General features: G+C 36.2%; 1 protein-coding gene and 1 long non-coding RNA gene across 6 annotated transcripts in view; one reads left to right on the forward strand and one right to left on the reverse strand.

The window, feature by feature from the left end:
- The window catches only part of LOC110120238, a 176,324-nt gene that overhangs the window by 29,563 nt on the left and 134,616 nt on the right, over positions 1–12,145 (reverse strand). The gene's annotated exons all lie outside the window — the stretch shown is intronic.
- Positions 1–12,145, forward strand: part of LOC100646399 — a 161,090-nt gene that overhangs the window by 6,418 nt on the left and 142,527 nt on the right. For 2 of the 4 annotated variants that reach the window (XR_007224347.1, XM_003403248.4), the window contains exon 2: positions 4,784–5,182. Coding sequence is in view for 3 of the 4 variants with exons in the window: in XM_003403248.4 (XP_003403296.3) it covers positions 5,020–5,182 (163 nt within the window). In the remaining variant the exon portion in view is untranslated. Of the gene's footprint in view, positions 1–2,694; positions 2,842–4,766; positions 5,183–12,145 lie in introns of those variants that run through there. The other 2 variants (XM_048406589.1, XM_048406588.1) reach the window with 2 other exon arrangements.

The raw sequence follows: 12,145 nt of genomic DNA on the forward strand, positions 1-12,145 counted from the left end.
ATTTCATTAACACGTAGCCAAAATAAAGATTCATCACCATCACAATATGACAACGTCAAAAGACAGTAAAATCCCAGCCAAAGCTGACGTTCGCTCGCGCGTCATTCTCACCTCGAGAAAATACGTGTCTCGCTGTTTCTCGCTAGAACCGCACTTTTTATCGCTTCCACCGGTGACATCATCGCATACCGAGTCACCTCCCAGAAAAAATCATACCCCAAAAAGTAAATTTCGTACGAGTCGCGACGAGTTTAGAAAAGAAAAAGCGTAACTCCGACTGACATCAGGATGCTCGCCAAATTTGTCCAGCTTCTTTGCAACTCTTTACACCTTCGATCATGTTTATACTACTCGCACACACGCGAAAACCCTGGATCTAAACGATCAAGAGAACAAAGAAAATAGAAACGATAAAGGTTGCTGTTTGTCTGACACGAAGTTGCAAATCGGTCGTGTTTGACTTTAAAAAATAAAGCAACAGATTGAAAAGAAAAGAGATGACTAAACGTCTGAATTTTATGGCGACGAGGACAACGCTCTTCCGTCGCTCTTATAGGACCGCCCTCGCGAGGATTTCTTCGCCAAATATGGTGGCTGTGGCTTAGTATCTTAATCCAATGATCACACTGTCATGCGAATTGTGTCGTTCGAAGTCGGCGTCCCTTCCGCAACAGACCTAATAAAGTCGTCGGGTCCAACCTTTAGTTACGAACGCTCGAACCACGAACGCGTCGCGATTAGATGGCCTTGGGAGATGAAGCGTGGACGAGGTCACCCTTGCAAGCTCGAAAGGCGACCGAGATCCCGCGCGGATACGCGTGAACGTACGCTGAATCTGAAATCGCGGGGGCCCCGCGTCGTTACCTTTAGAAAGTGAAGGTGATTCCGTAAAAGGAATTGATCGACTGCGATGCGATAGTGTGTTTTACTACTTGATAATTGGTGATTGATCGTTGATAGTAATTTTATTTTTTCGAGAAGAAGTGATTGTATGAAACAATTTTTTCACTTGACAGTATTTCATCTTTTATTCATTTGGAAATGCTTCTTCCTTCCTTGTGCAATGGATCTCTTTGTCTCCGATTTATTTCTTGCGTTTGTATTAAGCGGAAAAGACGAATTTACTTGTCATCGGAATTATCACGTATTAGTACCATTAGCGTTAGTTTTCTCGAGAGTATTTTACAATTTCACAGAGAATTCGTTTAACAATTCATTTGTTCTTCTCCAGAATTCTGTATAAATTATAGTAAAGAGATATATTTATAAAGATTGAGATATATTGATTCGTTTCTCACGATTCTGAAAGGGAATTTGTTTATTAGAAACGATCCACTTACTACGTTACGATAAATATGGAGAAAAATCAATTCGTTTCTAGAACATGTGTCGACATGTTTTTTCTATTCTTGAATTTTTATATTTCATTATTGTACTGATTATTTTTTATTCGCCGACTAAACCACTATAACGGTTCAAGAAGATTAAGTAGTATTGGACAGTTGCGGTCAGACATCACTAGTATTTTTGGAAGCGTTTTCATATGTCCTTTGTTCAGCTAGGTAAGGTGTTCCCGACATTTTATAGGCAAACACTTAACGTATAATCGTGGATTCGTGGAATTTTAAATAGCGACCAGTGTGACTTTCGATTCTTCAGAAATTGCTGAAGATATTAGATTTAATTTAAAAAGAGAAAATTCACAGGATTTTCAGAAACGTATTTTTTTTCTGCATATAGATATTCCTTTCCTCATTAAGTAAATTTTAATATAATTTACTTAATATTTCCACATAGGAAATATTAAAATAAAATATAAATCTAATATAAAAAGGTGTTTTCTTATTATCTCATACATTTTCCTTATATTTTCATTCTCTACCGTGCGAATAATTTTTTATATAAACGAATCGTATATTATCTTCATTTTTATAGTATCCTTCATAGTTATTTTAAACTGATATAGAATATTGTACGATCGTTTGAAAATTTCAATGTAAAAATTCGTAAAGTTAAAACCATCTTCCAATTTCAATCACACGAGCTATTCACCTAACGAAGCAGATATAACCGTAAAGATAGTTTTTCTAGAAAGCCATAATTGTTCCTAATAATATTTCTGTATACCGTTCTATACACCGAAGTTTCATAAAACTATTTCTTTTCATGCGAAAGAAAATGCAAAATTCCTTTCGCTGGGCGTTCAAAGTCGTTTCATTCTTCCTTTTATGATGATACATGAAAGATTGAAGTAGCGTAGTGAAAACTGGATCATCCAACAAAGTACGTACTAAAGGGTACGTTTCGATTACACGATCGATAAGAAAATATAATAACGTCATGCTCGGAGCCCAAGATTATAGCTTTGCATGACGCTTTGCGAAAGATGGGGTAAAATAAGAAAATACATAGTAGCTTATCCCAGGATCACGAACTCATTGTCATTATTGCGCACCGTCATCGTCATCCTCGCAACTGTCAATAGTCCGTTTGCACGTATCTCGAGTGTCTCATCGGATTGCATGACGACAATGGAGACCATTATCGCTCGTCGCGTTCATCGCGATCATCGCCGATGCATCGGCGCATGCGCCAACGCGAGCAACGCGTTCTCGCCGCGCATTCGTCCGAAAAACAATCTCGTCGTAGGTCGTGTCTGTTGCAATTCCAGAAAAATCGATTCAATTGGTGATCAAACAATGGGTTCCATTGGGACAGTGCTATTTTTTAGTTTTCTAATATGTACTTTACTCGTGGACTCGTGAGTTGCAAGTGAATACGCGATTTAGTTTTTTAAGGATAAACTAAGAAGGATTGTCGAAGGATAAAAAAGATTACATGGTAAATATGTTTTATCACAAAAAGAAAAGATATGGATTATAATTCCTGGAGTATTATTTGTTAAAAGAAAGTATTCGTTGTCAGACAGTAGTGTTTGTAAAAAGGATTTCATAATTTGTTCGTGGCTTTTGGCTGCGATATAGAAATATATCGAATGTTAAAACAAAATTGAGGGTAATTCGTACAATACTTTTAAATAACCATATGTTTTAAAAGAAGAAAATTCTGATGCGAGAAACTTTTGTCGTGAAGTTCAAAACTTTATGATTTCATTGGATATTTTTTTGTAACATACTATAATTACAAATACACCCGTAGAAACTATGTAGAGCACGTTGAATATTTTGTTTTCAAGAAGTGAAATACTTTGAACAGAAATTGTACATGTTGAGATGTTATTAGGTCATCCCATAAGTTCGTGCCTTTTTCGAGCGGTTATATATGTTAAAATTGTTTACATGCCTTTCAGTTTCATGAAAAAATGTAATCCCCCTCTCGTTGTACAACTTCTTCCCATTTTTCATTATTCCGTCTCGACAAAAGTTCTCTTGTTTTTCTTTAAAATATGAAATGGAATACACAAAGGTCGGCACGAACTTATGGGATGACCAAATATAAAATGTAAATTTATTTCTTGTGAAAGCCCGTTGACGAGCCATTAAATTGATAAAAGGTACAATAACTGTTCTTAACAAACCTTTCTTCTAGTTTGCTTGAACCTGGTTCCAAGCAAAAAACACGAAAGATAATCGTTTTCTCTCGAGACAACAGGATACTCCTTTGTCGCCAGTGAGCAAGCAATAACTTTATTACCGCTACTCGACATCGATCGCCTCTGCGGAACACCAATTCGACAGTTCTTGCATCGTACATTTAAATACGTGGTATCGGTGTCCCCGCATCGATCTCCGGGCAAAATGTGAAAGGAAGCCCTAACAATGCGAGCGCAGGCTACTTTTACTTATGACAGCAACCGGCACTATCCTCCGGTTTGCCTCTAAATCGCCGATAGAAGCGATTTCTCTAACCGCAATAAGGACGACCGCAAATAGACCAACACATACGCTCGCGGCTTGCACGGCCGCGCACGCGTGCACGTGAGCTCGCGTTCTCGTGTACATAAAAGAACCCGTGTATACACTACCGCTCAAAAGTATCCGTACATTTGCTTACTTCTGGCAAGATTTTCTTCAAAAAAGAAAGAGAAATATTATCAAATTTTATAAGTATTTTCTGTTTTGATAGATTTTTTGATGTTTAAGTCATAAATCAAATTAATAAGAGCCTTTTATTTCGATTGAACGATTTCCAATGTTGGTATGACAAAATATAATATCGCCACGTTTTCTAGTAGTTGGTTTGAATTTACAGTCTTGTGATTCCATAAGAAGATAGTAAGCATTGCTTCTAATTGCTAATTAATCGTTAATTTGTTCACTACCGATTACCAGAAATCAATCAGTGTCCCGATACTCGTGGGCGGTAGTATACGTACTGGCTTTACAAGCTTCCCGCCAAAGACACAAAAAGACAGAGAAACGTCCTCGAGACTTCGACAAGAAAAAGAAACGAAAGTGTCTTTTTCATGCGCGTGCACATATAGGATGTTTCACATAACGTCGTACCAACGCCTATGTGTTGATACCACATGAAAAATAAATTATGAAAGTAGAATGAAGTTTTCTTTTCCATGATTTAGTTTTCAAAGGAATTTGTTTCTAATTGTTTTAATAGGTTGAGACCAATTCTTTCGAAATTAGGTCTCGGACAACAAAATATTATTCTATGTTTTCCATCTATTTTTCAATATAGACTCGCATTTCAGCAAACTCTATTACGTTATGTGTAGCATTCTATATAAGAGACAGAACATAAATCTCAATCGACGAGGTTATCTATCTCGCAGATGTATATTAAGAGCACAGCTTTGCTTGGCTTACAGGTCGGTGATCGGGTCTAAGAGGGAAGGAGAGGGGAGATAGAGAATATAGAAAAGAAAGAAAGGGTGCAAACATTTAGAGGCCGGGGTGTTAAGGCACACTTGGGTGCGGGGGTTGCGAGGTAAGAGAGAAAGAAAGAAAGAAAGAAAAGATACAGAAAGAAAAAGGGAAAAGATAAGAGAGAAACTGATTGGTATCCGGCTCTGCGTGTTACGATTGGGATCGAAAAGCCGGGAAGATGCTGGAGGTTCAGCGCTCGGACTTTTTAAGAGACGGAGGAACCTGCGACCCTCCTACCACCGATTTTCTACAACCCGATTCGACCGGGGCTTCCGTCTCCGGATGGAAGCCCACTGAGAAAAGCGTCTCCTTCAATCGAGACGTCCACGTCAAAAGGATCGGTGAGTCCAGGCAATCACACCATATGGAAAGGAATAGCCAGCGAGACGGTAGTGCAGACGCGAGACGAGTTGGTTTAACGTTGCTTGACTTTCGTCGTACATTTTATCCGTCGTTGACAACTAATCCATCGGACGAAGATAAATTTTATGTTCATGTTTGGATAGTTTTTACTTGTTTTTTTTCATTTTTCTTATTTTTCTTATCATAGAAACATATATGGTAAAAAGAAGTACAGTTTGTTAACGTTTAAAAAAGAATATTAGATATTCGTATACAATATTGGAAACAAAAATGTACATGGCAAAAAGAGAAGTGTGATTTGTATTACTACTTTAAGAGGATATTAAAATATAAGTATTTTCAAGATCGTTGGAGTACGTTAAGATTAGATTATTTTTAGTAACTTGGCATTTAGCTTTCTAATAATGCATTTGCGAAATTTTAAATTCTCATTGTACGTATTTGCCATCTATTGAATTTTACTGGAATTTATCATTTTCTAAAAATAGTTAACCACAAGTTAGAAAAGGTCAAGGCAGAAACTGAGTATAACACTTAATTCGCACAGATGACCTCGAGAAGGAGAAAATGCGAGATTACGAGAACGATTGCAACGAGGACACGTGATGTTGCGTTTCAGACAAAATACAACCAGGTCCTAGAGCGATCTCAGATTATGAAAATTGTTTCTGTCGAGCCGCTAGTTTGCACAGATGATCTCGAGTCCGTCAGGTATTTCTAAGAAACACACGCCTTCGCTAAAATCGTCAGTGTCCTGGAAGGATGTTAGGAATGCAAAACCCGTGTCTGATCAGATTAACTTTGTTCCATCGCAAAATACTTTCGTTTTATCAGATCGAGCGTATGGCATGCTACAGTTCAGACATTTTTGTTTCTAAAATATTCGACCTGGTTTAACATTGGAAGACTTTATTAAAAATTCTAAGAATAATAAGAATAATAAAAACAATAAAGATAATATTAACTATACTAAATGACATGACAGTTTACTATATTTAAGTACAAAAATTTATTAGAAAATATAACGAATTAATTTCGCCAGATAAAATTATCGATCGATTTTACATTAAACGATATTAGATACTATTTTGCCATGGTGAGTTAGACAGATTACATATTAAAGATAGCAAAAACGATGAGGACGTTAAGCCAAGATTATACGAGCTGTTATTACCTTGCCGTATTTAATTATACAAATTTCTGAAAAATTTCCAGATATATGAAATTATGAAATAAAAGATTATATACTTCGCGATAATTAATATTATTGGCTTGGTACACCAAGATTATAATTAATATGACTAATAAGTGGAAGTAAGAGGACGAAACCACCTGTCACGACGCGAAAGCGGAAAGTCAAGCAGCGCGGCACCGGCTCAAAACGTGTTCCGCCTAACTTATACCTAACTGTTCCAAGCTCGAGCTCTCTCGATATCGATGTATAACACATTTAATCAAGAGCCTGGCCGCTGACTAACGGCACGAATAATCGTTACGCTCTGCGATCGATCGCCGATCGATCCTCCTTGTGTGTGTAATCATTAATAATGTATCAGTAATGCCATTAATCGTGGTCTCTTAATAAATCCGCTGATCTCGTAACAATAACTATTTTTTCTTTATTTTTTTTTTTTTTTTCACAAATGTTTAAAGAGTACATCTCGAGACGATTGCAATTTTGTACCCTTAAAACATACTCTATACGTAAAATTCTGTTAATAATCGATAAATATTGATTATACCAAAGACAAGTTTATTTAACTGGATCTATAATTATTTATTTGTCTCGTGCTCTTTATCTTTTTTACTTTATTTTTTCATATAATATGTGGGCTCGTAATATGGTATTGGTGTGTGCGCGCTGGACTCAACCATTCCTCTGTTGCCATCAGCTTAATAATTAATTACATTAATGATCTCTCTGCCCCTTTTTCTCATTCCCCGCTCGAGCGTGTCGCGTGGATCGGCGCGCGTGTGCACTCGTGACCGATTCTCGCGCGTTCGGCCAGCAAGCTGTGCGTTGTAATACAGGGTGTGTATGTATATGTGCGTATGTGTTTATGTGTGCGTATATGCCGCCGTAATTGCGGCGGTCTGCTTGCCGTATCATCATCTAACGCACGTGTTAAGCATGTCGGACTAACGAGGGAACACAGGTAACCCGGATAATTCAGCCACCTTTGAAACTTCGTTCATTCGCAGACCGGAATAATTTATGTGAAATCTACAATAGTATTATATTCATTGATCGAATAAATAAATTTTGTTTCTCTTCATCGATTGGAAATTTCACAGAACTTTTATATTCGATTGTTTAAAATTTCGAGAAAATCAATTCCAATTCTTCGCGATTGTACTTTACGCTAGATTTAATATTTTATTCGATATTTTTTATCTTGTACTAAAAAATTTAATTCATAAATTATGAATAGCTTTCGGGTATAGATCATTTGGAATAAACTGTCGATTCTGATTCAAACCACAAACTGTTAATAAAAAAAAAAAAAAAAAAAAAAAAAATGTGAAAATAATCGAAAGTTTGTTTGCAAGGTGACAATGTTTCAGAATTTGTTTTACTGTGTTCCTTTGTGCGCTACGATTTGAAAACAGCTAGGCGAAGATTAACGCGATGTTAAATTGGTTTTTACAATTTCAGCAGAGGCCGCTGCTGCAATGCGAGGCTTGTAAATTATGAACGACCGTCGCGTGGGAATGTGAAAACTTCGAAGAAATTTGCAGATTACAGAGAGAAACAACGGCAATTTATATTCCGCTTTTATTAAAATCCTCTGTTTTTCAAGCATATTTCTTAATTTGCAACTTTCTTTCATAATAACAACGCATCCGCTATAGACAAAAATGTTCTCAACGAATAATTATCATTTTTCTCTAGCCTATTAGGATATGTAGTACGGATATACATAAATACATATCTACACAAGTATGTTAGATCCTATTTTGAAAATTACGTCTATTTGTTTCCTTCTGCAAATTTGAATGTATTATGTTACATTATTAATGCGTTTATTAAAAAAAAAAAAAAAAAAAAAAACAGATCTTAATTTCGCATTTCCATAAGATATATTCGAGTATCGATACATCTTAAAAAATATGGATTTCCCCCAAAAATGTTAAATAGGAAAATTTTGAAATCTTGCATTTCCAAGAATTCCAAATGTCAGAAAAATTTCACATTCTACACGCTTTCTATGAGTGTTTAAATACCTCCATAAGCAACAACAATGTTAAACGAAGTTCCTTCTGCATATCGTTTTCGAATCATTCGGTAGAGAAAAAAGTCAATACTCTCTTATGGCAAACGGTATCAGGTTAGCCAAAGTGCGCACAACTCTGTCATTTCTTCCTTCGATTCAAATCACATACGTATCGTGTATTCTACTTGTAATTTACAAAGCAACCTTCGATCAATCGCTTAGAAGAGAGATCGATCGGTAACCTGGCCTCGGTTAGTCGAGCCTAAGTACAGGAGCATCACCGATGAAGGAAGTTTGCGACTCTGGAAGTCAGTGATACACTGATACAATAATATCCTGCGAATACCGGCGTTGGAAAATTAATGGCCACTAAACAGAGCTAACTACCTTAAGGTCCGGCCGGCGTTCGTATTATTTTATAGTTGGCATCCGCTGGGTTTACGACCGTCAGCGCCGGTGTGCTGGTCGTCGATTGTAGTTGCTCCGTTGCTGGAGGCGGAGGTAGTTATAGAACAGCCAGAGACAAGAGAATAAGCCGTTGATCGTGGTGCAAATAACCAACGTGTTCCTACAGTTAGGCTTCTTCGATCGAATTGGCTAATAACGTGGCAAGAACGGTTTCCAATCTTGTTCCAAATGAAATACGTGTAAAGTGGCTACATGTAATTAGGTAATTTTAAAGTATAATTAGGTAAATTTAAGAAGAAAAATTCTGAATAATTACAGGTCATAGAATCGTTTTAGACGGAACCAAAATCATAGACAATACAGAGAATTTTTGGGAGTAAAAGAGCATTAAAACAATACGAGTAGGGATTCTGATTATCAAATCGACGCTAAGTGGGACACACTACTATTATTTTAAAGCAAATTCTAATTTGTTCTTACAAAATTATAACGATTCAAAATATCCAAATTCGTTCGTCTTAAAATCGTAATTTTCAAGTTATGCGTGTCAGTGCTGCAATACGCGAACGATATGATATTATGAGGAAGATTGAGAGGCTTTAGTTCTGCTGAAAGCTCGCGACAGATGAATAATCGAGAAGACAAATAAATATCAAATCATTCGTAACGAAAACTTCGTACTTCCGTATGAATAATTTCAATCTAGAAAATCTGTGTAAGGACTTTTGTTATCGATCAATGCGAGACAGGCTATTCTTCTCATCATTGTTGGGATCGTCAAGGTCGGGTGTCAACATCGCAAACAAGTGGTCAACGAACCTATCTCCCATTCACTTTTTACTCGCGACTCTCCGTGATTTTGTTCGTGATGTTTGTTTCCTCGACTTACAACGAATATCTAACGAAGCAAAGGAAATAAAAAACGGGGTGGACAGACTTCTTTCTTCTATTGAAAATTGTTGTTGACACTGAGATAATCGTGACAATCGAGATAATCAGGATGGATTTGATATAATTAAATTTGATAATACGTCATGACGTGTCTGACTCTTAACGACACTTCTGGTTAAATGGCGTTGGCAAGTTTAAATTACTCGCCGCTACGCAGGTTAAATTGCTCCTTTGAATGTTACGAGCCGAGACTAACTTAGGCAAATTGGATATCGTGCCCTGTTCGCACCGACATAGCGATCGCTTCGCGTCTCTCGAGGCTTAACGACCTCGTTTCTTCGTTGTTTGTCGCTTATCGTTATGGATTTCAGTGTTAATTCCTGCGCTCATTGTATCATAGCATACGAGGAATTTAATCTTCTTTGACTCTTACATGTTTTCTTGCTTCTCAAGAGCGTGGGGATATTCTTCCTTTTTTGTACCGTTGATTTATATTTTCTGCGGGGTAAATTCAAAATCAAATGAATATTTACCAACAAACTTTACTCTTTGTAACGTCGTGTGACATAGAAACGATATACTTGTGTGGGAAAGAATGAAATTTCGGATTACTGTTTTAGTTAGGTTTATTTAGGTGCCTATATGAGTATTTTAGAGGGACTTTTGTACATTATATTTCATTGCTCCGGTCAAATATTTCAACATTATAGTGGTTTGTTTAATTATTATACAGACAGTAAGTAGTCTATTGATTGGAAAAATTCTGTAGAAAGTTGTAATCAATTACGAGTACACAACATTCCGATTATAGAGAGTTTGAAGCTTTTCCTCCTATATGTTAATCGTATCCACGATACAGCATCTTTCTTAAGGTATTTTATATTACTGAAATTATTTAAATATTAAATCTTACCAGTTTCCCGCTTCCGCTTGGTTTGATAAAAATTACAGATTCACTGCAACGTTTATAGATTATTCGTACGTTGAATTTAAAATTATTTTCTGATATTAATGTGTAGAAAAAGAGATGAAAATTGTAAATTCATGGGACGACAGCTTTCTTCTTAGAATACTGCATTTATCGCGAATAGCTACATTGCGGCGTGAGAGAAAATTGTTATGCAGAGACATGCATCGGTTCGTCTGTCCTCCATGTCCGACTTCTTCCTCTTTGTGAATGAACAAAACGCAGAGAATTCCAACTCTCGGTGCTGAGCGGCGAAAGTTACGAGGAGGACGATGTTGGACTTTATCAGATTGGAATCTAAATGCCACGAATCTAATTGTGAGTCGACCCATGGAGGACGATTTCGAAGTTCGCCGCATTAACCAGACGTGGGTCGTGAAGATAGTCTCGTGGAAGCGTTTCGAATGATTCTAGTTCTATAGAATTCTTATGATTCTTGTGATTCTTTCATCTCTTTATAACGTCATGTAACTTAGAAATTACGTATTCATGTACCGATTTGTACGTATAGCATCTCCTTTCATTTGCTTGTCACTTCACTACTGTGTTTCGATTGTCAGAACTTTCTTGCATGATAATTATAAATGGATTATAGACTGCTTTCTTACATCTTATAATTTTTCAGTATTCAGAATTTAGAATTTTTTAATTTTTAGGACTAAATATTATGTAATGATTCTGTGTATATTCTGTGTATATTCTTCATTTGGATAAAGTACAGAATTATTCTGAATTCTGTAATTCCTTTGAAAAAAAAAGTTCTCCGAACAGATTGATTCGCACTTTTCATTAAATATCCATGGAAATATCTCTCGATTCTTTTTTATATAAACTGAACTTTCACCTTATACAGCGTTTTCCTTAAAAAATTAATTACTTGTAGAGTTTGGACGTTGTTAGTATCGACGATTTGAAGTCCATTTAAGAGTACGAATCTTTGGTTAATGATACTAATGGACTCCAATTAATGTAATTAAAGAAAAGAGTTAGTTGCCCTTCCGTAGGTGTATTTTTCCTTAGTTATAATCTCCTAATATAGTAAATAGTACCAATTAGATCTCTTATGAAACATGTAGTTAGAAAATACATGTATGAAAAGAAAGATTAATTCTTTCCTCGATTCATTACTATTTTTAACGTTTAACTGCCTCTAATTGACACAAAAATGGAAGCAGATTAAAGCAAGAGGCGTGCAACTCGTAAAATCCAAATGTAAAAGACATTTCATATAGCAATTAATTCATGCGTCTATTTCAAACATTTAAGTTCCGCTACTAGCGCAGTCATCCTTAAAATACGCCGATTTCAATACCCGTCTCATTAAATTACGATATGAAATAGAATAAACACATATTTTCCTAATAAATAGTATTTTATAGACAATTCTTGCAAACATGTCCGTTTCTCTGCTATCAAACGTATAAATCAAATCTAATTACATGAATTATTTCTGCCCCGAC

The sequence above is a fragment of the Bombus terrestris genome, chromosome 6 (assembly GCF_910591885.1).
Source record: "Bombus terrestris chromosome 6, iyBomTerr1.2, whole genome shotgun sequence".
Lineage (NCBI taxonomy): Eukaryota > Metazoa > Arthropoda > Insecta > Hymenoptera > Apidae > Bombus > Bombus terrestris.